The sequence below is a fragment of the Sinocyclocheilus rhinocerous genome, unplaced genomic scaffold (genome assembly GCF_001515625.1).
Source record: "Sinocyclocheilus rhinocerous isolate Xijiao unplaced genomic scaffold, SAMN03320098_v1.1 scaffold140, whole genome shotgun sequence".
Classification (NCBI taxonomy): Eukaryota; Metazoa; Chordata; class Actinopteri; order Cypriniformes; family Cyprinidae; genus Sinocyclocheilus; species Sinocyclocheilus rhinocerous.
The window spans coordinates 1,942,536-1,954,048 of record NW_015642053.1 but is presented as its reverse complement, the minus strand read 5'-3'; the positions used below and the strand labels follow the sequence as shown (position 1 = coordinate 1,954,048).

The 11,513-nt window shown below is 36.1% G+C and overlaps 2 protein-coding genes across 4 annotated transcripts; one reads left to right on the top strand and one right to left on the bottom strand.

Moving 5' to 3' along the window:
• Window positions 1–301: 301 nt before the first annotated feature.
• On the bottom strand, window positions 302–4,795 carry LOC107755431 (twinkle protein, mitochondrial-like). Of its 3 annotated transcripts, none has more exons than XM_016572212.1 (6): window positions 4,721–4,795; window positions 2,220–3,607; window positions 1,699–1,939; window positions 1,357–1,464; window positions 866–1,007; window positions 302–717 (listed from the first exon to the last, which is right to left on the bottom strand). In XM_016572212.1, exons 2-6 carry the CDS (start codon window positions 3,580–3,582, stop codon window positions 370–372), a joined length of 2,202 nt encoding a protein of 733 aa, XP_016427698.1. In that variant the 5' UTR covers window positions 3,583–3,607; window positions 4,721–4,795; the 3' UTR covers window positions 302–369. The 3 variants fall into 3 exon arrangements, with proteins under 3 accessions (XP_016427698.1, XP_016427699.1, XP_016427700.1); XM_016572213.1 differs by having other exon boundaries at window positions 4,711–4,787; XM_016572214.1 differs by having other exon boundaries at window positions 4,717–4,763.
• Window positions 4,796–5,006: 211 nt separating this feature from the next.
• LOC107755430 (39S ribosomal protein L43, mitochondrial-like) lies at window positions 5,007–6,790 on the top strand. The gene is made up of 3 exons (XM_016572210.1): window positions 5,007–5,286; window positions 6,131–6,237; window positions 6,318–6,790. Exons 1-3 carry the CDS (start codon window positions 5,156–5,158, stop codon window positions 6,524–6,526), a joined length of 447 nt encoding a protein of 148 aa, XP_016427696.1. The 5' UTR covers window positions 5,007–5,155; the 3' UTR covers window positions 6,527–6,790.
• The last annotated feature ends 4,723 nt before the right edge of the window (window positions 6,791–11,513 follow it).

Sequence of the window (11,513 nt, the reverse complement as noted above, 5' to 3'; positions counted from 1 at the left end):
CTTTCACAACGAAACACACAGCACCTTCACGACATGGCGGCGGCGACAACAACAATACTACAGCGAGAATAAAAGTTACGCTTTCTTTCTTTGCGTGAACATTTGGGCGGTGTTATGCAAATCTTCCCACATCGTGACGTAGACATGTGGGGGCGTGTTAGAACGAGCCGTTTTAGGTAGGCGTGGTTGACTCTTACATTTTATAAAGAATATTTCTTTGGATTTGAGACTTTAGTCTTTGCAACTTTACAGATCTTCTTTATGCACCAAGAGCTTGTAACACTCCAAAGAGAATAAAAAATTGAAATCGCATCATATGACCCCTTTAATCATTTTATTTGAATTCATACAAATAATGAATTCCCTGAGCTACTGATAATTTCCTTCTCCATCTGTGGTATTTTTTAACGCTGCTGACCCCTGAACTGTCTTTGAGGTCTTGGCTTTGGCAGGCTTGGGAGCTTTCTCACTTTTTTCTTTGAGTTCTGTCTCCTCTATTTCCTCTGTGCTGTTATTCTTGTCCACTTTCACCTTACGAAGCTTCTGCTTTCCCTTCACAGGCGTGGAGAAGGTAAGCGAGGCTTTATTAAATTCTAAAGGAAAGATCCCCACGTCCCCATCAAAGCGGTTCTTGGCCACCTGAAGGGACCTCCGGCCTGGACACGTCACCAACTTCTTCTCCTGAAGGATGAGCACATTATCTGCCTCCTGACTGGCCTGATATGGGGAAATTATGCATTATAGACTTTTTATAGTAGATACATTCGATGTTCTTATAGATAGAAACTAAGCATGTACATGAGAAAATTTGTATCTCAAATTAATAGCTGAGGAATAAACGTGGACACAGCCTGTATCTACCAACCTTGGCTGTGCCAAAGATGGATGCTGTCTGCAGTTCTTTATCATCCTCTTCTTTCCGAGGGTGGATAATTAAAGTCACATGACAGCAGCTGTTTGTGGCAAACTTCCTGAAGGCTCCAATGATGTGGTCTTGTACAGCAAACCTGAGGGAAAAAAATATATTAATAATAATTTTTTAATTGTAAAACATTCGGTTATCCACTTCTCGCTCTCTCTCTCTCTCTCTCTCTATATATATATATATAAATAGATAAGATTACTTTTCAAGAAATCTTTTTATAGTAATCTGACTATATCTCACAAACAATAATAACTGAGAATTACTAGAAAAATGATTATTGACTACAGAATTTCCATGACTATTCAAGATTTTATAATTTTATACTTTTCCAATCCTGGAAATCACAGTTTTGAAAATATCCAATACCTCCAGGTTTTTCAGGACCATAGAAACTCTTTTAAATAAATAGCATATTAAAACTGTTGCCTTACTTGTCCACAGACAGGTTCTCTTGGCCCATCATAAACTGCAGGTTGTCAATGATCACATGACTGATGTCATACAGGTAAACGGCATGCTGCATGGTATCCAAAACAGTCCTGTGCAGGGTGGAAAAGTGCAGTTCATATTTAAAGATCGTGGGAAAAACCTGGTCCTCTCCTTAAGTAAAATATAAAAAAATCATTCCAATATTTTTTTAAAGTAAAAAGAAAAAAAAAGAAAAAAAAGAAAGCCATACATAAAAAAAAATCACAGAGTCATGCTTGCAATACAGTATCTATTTAGAATCAAACAATTTATTAGATTGTATAAAAGGAATGGCAATGATTTACTTGATGTTCTGCTGTCCATGGAAGGTCATAAAGTAGAGTGGCAGGTCCTCAAACTTGTCAGCCCACATGTCATATTGATCCAGGTTCTCCTCCAGCCTTTGCTTGGCAAACTGGGTCAGCATAATTTTGGCCAGACGCACATTGTTGATTTCAAAGCTGCCCCATAATGTGTTGACACCCTGCATGCACAGATCTAGGGCAAACTCACTGATGAAGGTTGTCTTTCCACTGCCTGTTGGACCTGTATTTACAAACACATGCCATGAGAAGAAATACAAATATTCTATTCTATTCTATTCTATTTAATATTTATGCACATTATATAATAATATTTTTATTATTACTATTTTAATATTATTTTTATTATAATTTAAGATTTATATTTTTATTTAACATATTACAGAATGCAATTAATAAAAACAATGCTATACGGTATATATATATATATTTTTTGTACAGTAAAGTACAGAAAACTTTTGAAAAACGCAAAGTTCTGCTCTATATAGCTGTGTTGGCTATACCTGTAAAAACGGTCAGCTCCCCCTTGCGATGACCTTTAAGGATACGATTAAGCTCAGGGAATCGAGACCACTGTATTCCAGCCACCTGCTCCACATTAGCCAGTTCCCCATACACATCCTCCCTGAGCTGCTTGAAGGACACAATGGACGTGTGGGCAGCAGGGATTGAAGCCTTGACAATTCGCGCCAAATTCCTGCCCTGGGCCAGTGCCTCACTGGGGCACGGCTGAAAGTCCCCTGGCCGGATAAGAGAACAGCGCTTCAGTCCAAGTTTCCTGGAGAATATTTTTGAGGCTTCCCAGGAGCGCATATCTCCCCCCAGCCACAGTGTGACTTTCTTGAATTGCTCCAGATAAGGCAGGAGGATCGGAGGCAGACAGCTTACACCCCGTGGCAAGGCCAAAGACGGAAGACCGGTAGCCTGACTCACTGCCATGCTGTCTATCTCACGTCCCGTGAGCACAACCTCACCGACCTTCCGTCCTATCAAAGGCAGGCCGAAGAGGTTGTGGTAGCTGGAGATTTTTGGAACCGTAGCTTCAGTGTAGACCACCTGTCCGTCACCTTTCGCAGCAGCGGAAAGCAGCTTAACACCCCGGAGGCCCGAGTCATGTCCACTAAACCAGGGGAACACCAAACTCTTGGTGGGCTTGAAGAACCTGACCCCAAATTTCTTCAGTGTGGCATTGGTGAGTTTACCAATCAGAAACATGGTTTTAATGAGCTGCACTTCCTCATCCAGTAGGTCGGAAAACGGCACAGAGCTGCTCCATATTCTTTGCACCTCCTTCATCTCCATCTCTCTTTCTTCTTGCTCCTCCATGCTCTCAGGAAACCCCAGCAGCACGTTAGGACTGATGGAGGTCTGATTCTCATTCAACATCACCTCAATGCAATCCTGGAGGTCCTCCCAGCTCCCCTCCACTAAAGTCTCCTTACACTGAAACTGTCCGGTGGTTTTATCGATGAACAGTGAGTAATTCTCTTTTCCAGACCCTTCAGGTGCTGGTTCCATAAAAATACTAGGAGCATGTAAGCAGCTGTAGCCATCGTAGAAAGGGATATCTTTGTAACGAAGATACTGCTTGATATCAGTCACTGTGAGGGGCTGGGCAGGGAAATCCATGATAGACTTAGCATCTTTTCTTAATGTTCTGCAGAAATATAAAGCAACAGCAGGTCTTAATCGGTTTTCAAAACAATACCAAGCTGGTGCCCTAAAAGAACGCTGTAGGACTGGACTGAGGCAGGGCTGGTAAAATGATAGATATCTCCAGGGAGGAAGATGAGAGGGTTTACAAGGAATACAGCCTGTCCCCTGCAAGAGACAGCCCGCCCCCCTGAGAAACCTGCTCCTCCACATTTGCTGTTAATTCAGGACATCAGACCTGCAATGATCACAGAAAATTTGCACAATTAAAATATGCAGTTTAAAAATGCGACTGAAACAGAACTTGTCATAAACATGGGTCATCTGTGTTATGATCTATCTTTTGAACTTTTAAAAGTAAACATACTGTTAACATATACATACAGTTTAAGTTAATCCCCTTAAACCTACTACTGCATCACATTTGATATGCAATTTTCTAAGGCCTCTAAACTATCAACATGATCAAAACTTTTCAGAAAATCTGTTGAGACATGCTTTCTGTCGTCTGATTGATATTTTATACTTTTTATCAAGTAAAAGTATAATTCTAAAAATGGTCCCCTTCAGGTCATGGTTCCCCATGTCATGATCTTTACTGTGAAAATAAGAATAACTTTTATATTGTTAGTAATATTTCAGGATGAACACTTACTAGATCAACAATCATTATAAATAATCATTTTTTTTAGAAAAAGCATGCTAAAATGTATCAAATATGATAAATTAGGCTTTTTTAGGAACATTTATTTGTATATCTCTCACTCATCACAGTATTGCATTGCAATATATGTTTTGCCCCCCACAACAAAATGGTAACATCTACTCAAAAAAACCAAAGTAATAAACTTATTTACCTGTTACTTTTTTCTGTGATAATATGGTTTAAAAAATTATTTAAATATTTAAAATTGTAAATGACAATATATTAAGATGGGGATTTATTATGAAATAAAAAATGTACTGCGTAACAGCGTAGCAGAAATGACTTACCTAACGTACCATTAATAGCGTCACTTAATACATTATATAATTATTAGTAGATCAAATAATTGAAAATGCCATTTATATACTGTTTTATATATTCATATAAGAATGTGCATGAACTACTGATGTATTATAATGCTTGCTACGGATTCATTAATAAAAGTTATTATAAAGCGTCACCAAAAAAATAACTGTAACTTATACTGTCTATGCATGACCCTTAACATTATTACTCAACTATACTGTACGTGTATCTGTAAAATTAATGAAACTACTGAAGAGAATCTGTGGCGGAAAACATGTATAAGAAACATACATACCGTAAACATTTGAAATTACATACTGTAAACATACATAAACTTACAAATCTGTAAGAAGCGCGCCAAACTGTTATCATGTGTCTGCACGTCCTACTGAACATGAGGTCCGCACTTCAAAATACTTCCGTGTGAAACACAACTCTTGTAGTAGTCAGTCAAGACAAAGATAATTTGATTATGTAGCCTCAAATCGTAATAAGAATATCTTTATACATAATTACGCTGCCTCATGTTTAAATTTCATGTAATAATTCTATTGGGAACTTTCTGATTGTTACAAAACTGTATTGCAGTTATTTCTAATGCGTAGCTTGTATTTCCACCCGGACGACAATGTGTAACGTACATGACATTACACATGTCTTCTGACGATTGTCCTCTACATCTAATCATTCAAAGTGCGTGATATTACTTTAACCAATACTGACAGCAGTCAAAGAGTGAGTTGAACTGAATGTAGGATCTCTGAAGAGGTGAACATGACTGCTCGAGGAACACCGAGTCGTTTTTTACAGAGCATTCTTCAAAATGGAGTGGGTCGCTATGTGTGTCAGCTGAAGCGAATATCTCTGATCTTCTCGAAGAAAGGCCAGGGCTCTTTAGGAGTCAGGTATGGGTTTACATAATCTGTGCTGATCATGTATAATAAAACACTGTACAAAAAAAAAAAACCCATAGAATATTTACTGTGCATGGAGATCCAGCAATTTATTTTTGTTTGTTGTATTTTATTAGCATTTGTTAGTATTTCCGAGATAATATCACAGATTATGTAAAAAGAAATAGTAAAATATGACTAAAATATGGGATTTAAAAAAAATACTTGTAGTTTTATTTATTATTTTAAATTATTTTGCAAATAAAAAAATGAAAACTTTTTATTTTGCTGGGGTTTAGGATGATATTTAATGCAGCTGAAGTTAAATGCTGGCTGCATCCGAAAACTTGCAGCATTCAAAAATGCAGCATTCCAAGGCAGGAAGGCATCAAGGCACGTCCGAAATCCAAATTCTGCTTTACTTCCTGTCTCCGGAGGTACCTTCTTCTGATCGAATTTTGAAGGCGTATTTCTGACTAACTTTTTGCACTTTTGATGTTATTTCTAGCGAGAAAACAGTTTTATAGTAATTAAATATTCGTTTAGTTTTACATTTAATTAGTTTTACATTTTGTGTTCATTCGTCACAAAAACTCGTTCTATTTTGTTGTATGTCATTAAACCGTTATGCTGCCTCAGAAGCCTTTCCAAAATCAGTTTCATGAGGTGACTACATGCAAAAACGCTGCCTGCAAAGTCATTGGCTCATATGGCAGCAAGTCAGCTGCCCAAGTTTTCGGATGCAGCCGTAGTGTGGGGTAGATTAAGTACCACGTTTCAGTGAGATCATTTGACATTGTGCATTATTTGTGTTTTGCTTATTGTAAATCACTTAATTCTAATTATATTCCTCCAGGGATTTCATTGAAGAAGGTGTGGTCGACTTTGCTAAGAATAGCCCAGGAACCGTGGTTTACATCTCCCCTCAGTCCTGCAGAATTCCAAAGATAGTAGCTGAATATTGTAAGTCTGACCTTGTCGTTTCCTGCAGTATTTACTAAATGTTTACCTGTGCACTCACTGTTGGTATTTGATCTGTGCAGTGAATGGTAATGTGAAGGAGGAGACAGTCACCAACAAAACATCACAGGAAATTGCAGAACTTATAACCAAGCTGTCCAACCAGTCAGGACTGGAGATCATCCGCATTCGTAAACCCTTCCACACAGACAGTCCCAGTATCCAGGGCCAGTGGCACCCCTTCACAAATCGACCCCCCAGCATCGATCCAGTCGGCCCACAGGCAAAATAAGGATTTTGCATTGTATTTATTCTCTGCCTGATGTTCTGACCTATTGAAGGAGCCCTGAACTTCTGCCACAGCACAAAATCAACATAAATTCAACGTTTTCAGTAGTGACTCGTTATTAGACTTTTAAAATGATACTTTTCCGTTTCATGAATTATGACAGATTATTTGTGGCTTGGTAAAGTTTATATAACAATAAAATTTTGCTTAAATAAGATTAATTGCTTTTCACATTTATGTTGGCCCCTTATAAGATGAGAAATATAACGTTTCCTTTGGGAAATAAAGTTTTGAACTGAAAATATGACTCTATATGCACTTTTTCCTCACTTGTTTTGAAATTATTTACCCAAATATCCCTGCACTAATAAATCTGAATATCTCAGAAAACTACTCTTGACAGAATACATTTGAACTTTATAAGAATTAAACAGTTAAACAGAACAGTTATTATAGTAAACAAAACATGGTAACACTTTATTTTAAGGTGTCCTTGTTACACGTTACATGTACTTACTATTATAATAACAATAAATTATAAAAGTAACCCTAATCTTAACCATAGTAAGTACATGTAGTTAACTAATATTACTCAGTACTTAAATGTATAATTACACCATAACAAAGATACCTTAAAATAAAGTGTAACCAAAACGTTAATTAAAACAACTATTAACTAAAATAAAATATATATTTTTTATTTCAGCTAGTTGCCAGGGCAACATTTCTCATTTGTACTAAAACCGAAATAAAAATGAATAAGAACTATAGTTACATGTAAAAAAAAACAAACTAAAAATGACAAAAAAACAACAAATTTGCTAAAACAATCAAATGAAAATTGAAAATATTGAAAAAAAAATGATAAAAATATTACTAAAACTATAATAGTACTTCAATTATGCTAAAATAACACTGAAGGTATTTCATCTTTGTGAAAAAAACAAACTGTGCTGTAACACAAAACAGAAACTTTGGGTCTGGAAAAAAAAACTGGAAATCATGTTATTGCAAGACTATAACCACATATTTATATGTTTCATATTTTTGTGGGTTACCAAATGTAATGATTTGAAAATAAATGATCTCCTCATTGGCTGATTATTAATCTGAATATTAGGGCAGAATTGTCCCCCTCAATATCTATGTTGGTTACAGTCCTGTTGATTACAGCAGCTGAGAAACTGACATGAATTGTGTGTGTTTAATCTACAGTGACAGCGACACAAAGCTTTTCTCACTCCCACACATTACTGGCAAAGAAGCAATAAACACAGTATGCCACAGAGCTTGATCAGGTTGGGGGCGGGAACATTAGAATATGTTGGCTGTAATCAGTATCAACAGTTTTGGCACTTCATTTAAAAAAACCAGCAAGCTAAACTCTGCAAACAAAATGTTACTGACCACTACGAATGACACTGAGTGCGCAACATAATTAGCTGTTTTCTGCTGGCTGTCGTTTGAACATCAAGGTGGAACAACTGAGCTTCCACAGAGATGAACCGGTTAGTAACCTAGCAAGATAACCCGAGGCTGAGCATCTAATCAATGTAAGCCATGTTTTAATGAATCAGTTCACAAGAGAGAAGTATATTTATTATGTCCCATTTATTACAAGCAGATGAGACTAGTGCTCTGATCACATCTTTTTTCCCCAGTGAAAACTAGCTTGACCTATTATGTGGATTAAAGAAAGTTCTAAATTAAGAGCTGTGTTGCTAAGTAACGGATACATGGGGGACATACCAACAGGCCTGATACAGATGGGGATCTGGTTAAAATCTCCTACTGTGACAGAAAATTAGGTTCAGGTTAGTCAGAGGTTTCTTTTTAGAGGACTTGCATGCAAAATGATCTTTAACCTTTGGGGTGCACAAGATACAGAAGCAGTAGCAATGATAATAAATACTTTTAATAGGATGTAAACATCAGATATCATTTTGTAAGTATAAGCTCTAAAATAGTGAAACAATAGGTCCACGAATACACACCGTGACTGACATGTAAGCATAGCAAAAACCTTGGGAAAATATTAAGTGCAAAACGTTCTGTGCGATTATAGGGAAGGCAATCCATGTTCACAAACACAATGACAGCAAACGGCTAATATTTAAATCTTGATGAATCACAGTTTATGACTAGAAGTACACCATAGGCATACAGCACTTAGTCGACATGAAATCAAAATTATTTACTTTCTACATGTTAATATTGTGAACAATTCATCCGTGCACACTATTCCAAATCACAATATAATAACTTTCTCCACCGCTGAATCAACTTTATAGCCCCCTGTGCTAATCAAGGATGCATTTATTCAGTCGAAAATACAGTAAAAACAGTAATATTGTGAAATATTATTACAAATTTAAATAACTCTTTTCTATTAATCTATCTTAAAATGTCATTTATTTCAGTGACAGCAAAGCTACATTTTCAGCAACCATTACTCCAGTCTTCAGTGTCACATGATCCTTCAGAAATTATTCTGATTTGTTGATCAAGAAACATTTCTTATTGTCATAATTTGCCAAAAATGATGCTATTGTTTGTTTTTTTTTAAATATAAGGATAATCATTTATAGAAATAGAAGTCTTTTGTAGCATTATAAATGCCTTTACTGTCACTTTTGAAAAATTAAATGCATCCTTGCTGAATAAAAGTATTAATTTCTATAAAAACTGACCCTAAATATTTGAACAGCAGTACCCTGTTTAACCCGAAAACCCAATAAAACTAGTCTTGTATAATGTATTTATATCAGTGAACCAAAAAGGCAGAATCTTATTTTTACTGACGCACATACGCAATAGAAATACGTCTCATGGAAGACTGATAAAAAAATGTTATGTAGATCATCAGACAAGTGGTTGAATGAAAGGAAAAAGTGAGAGAAGGTGAACAAGAGACGAGCTGAAGCACATCAAGTCAGTGTGACAGCACTCATGTATACAAGCTTCACGACTTACTGGCCAAAACAAGCGCATCATGTCTCTCCCTACTCTCTCTGCTGCTTTAAGAAAAGACTCCACATCTCTCTCTGCATCTTGATTGAGTCCTTGCTAAGCAGTGCTGTTCCTGTCAGCAACACTGACTAACACGAGCTCAAGCACGAGCTGGGAAAGCCACTAGGGAGAAACGACAAGAGCTGACTCAACACGTCTCTGTGTAACACCGTTTACAAACCAGAACAAAACCAGGGTCACAATACACACAGCAGAAATAAGATATGCAGCTGTATAGATATTAGGCCTGTCCGTTTAAATGTAGGCTAATAAATTACAATATGCTGATTACTGAATCAAATTAATTTCAGTTACTCAGTTGCTGAGAAAAGCCCCAAAATAAAAATAATTCAGTTATTATAATAGCAAATCAGTAAATAGACATTGTGATTTCATTATGTCATATAAATTGCAAGTCTGCTGAGAAAAGCCCCAAAATAAAAATAATTCAGTTATTATAATAACAAATCAGTAAATAGACATTGTGATTTCATTATGTCATATAAATTGCAAGTCTTTTTTTTTTTGTATTTGGATTAGGGGGCATTATTAATTGTGTTAAAATTTTCATTAATAAACAGTACACTACTGCTCAAGTTTGGGGTCAGCAAGATATTTTTTCTATTCTATTAACTTTCTATTCATCAAAGAATCCTGCAAAAATGTATTACGGTTTCCCTAAAAATATTATAAGCAACTGTCTTTAACATTGGTATAATGTGACGCTGAAGACTGGGGTAATGATGCTGAAAATTCAGCTTTGCTATAAAAGGAATAAATTAGATTTTAAAATACACTGTAATAGAAAACAGTTATTTTAAATAGTTGTAATATTTCACAATATTACTCTTTTTACTGTATTTTAGATCAAATGAATGCAGCCTTGGTGAGCATAAGGAATCAACCCCAAACATTTGAGCTGTAGTGAATCAGCTTTTTTAAAATTAATTTTTAGTAAATTACAATAATAAACTGACAGCCCTAATAGAAATACATTTATGTCTGGAGTTTAAAACAGTCAAGTGTTGTCATGCATTCAAAATGCATAAAATTAACTAAATGCAAACTCATCAAACTTCAAAAGTCCTGGTATTTTGGCTTTTGCTTCCCTTTGTGAGCATCTCGTCCTTCATTTAAATATAAAAAGCATATTCTGTCAAAGCTGGACAGCATTTGACAGGGAAATCATGTGTCAGAGAGAGTGTTTCTTCCATTTTTGAGATCTATTCACTCCTTCTGACACACTGCCAAAGAGAAGCACAACTCATCCCTGAAGGAGGCGTTGAATTCTACAACCGAGTGGCTCTGAAAATGACCACCTCTGTATCTGTAGATGTCAACGATGCATGTGCTATCTCTCGCTGCTCCTGCAATCTAGTGTGAAATTGCGTTGTTAAAAAGTCCAAAGCTCAAGAACATGTGCCCTCACACTCATTAAATGTTGCCAACAAGCTCAAAACCCAAACTCTTTCTGAATAATTAATGATTGAGCAAAGAAGTTTCGACTTATTATACTTTGATAATAAAATGATTGTTATTTACATCAGGTGCAATTAGGCAAAAACAAAAAAAATCTGTAAACGTCTGCATTTGCGCAATAATACCACATTAATTATGTACAAATATGCATTTCTTTGCTGAGAAAGTCTTTGGATAGTGTTCTTAAGTCTCTTACTTCTCCATTAAAACAAAACAACATAACCAAATTAAGTCATGGATGTTCTTGATTGAAGTCCATCTTGTGAATTTTACACTTCGAGGTCCACAGTCTAGGTGTCTTTAGCTACATTTGACTTAAAGGGATAGTTCACCCAAAAATGAAAATTTGATGTTTATCTGCTTACCCCCAGGGCATCCAAGATGTAGGTGACATTGTTTCTTAAGTAGAACACAAACGAAGATTTTTAACTCAAACCGTTGCAGTCTGTCAGTCTTATAATGGAAGTGAATGGGAATCACGGCTTTGAGAGTCATAAAACAT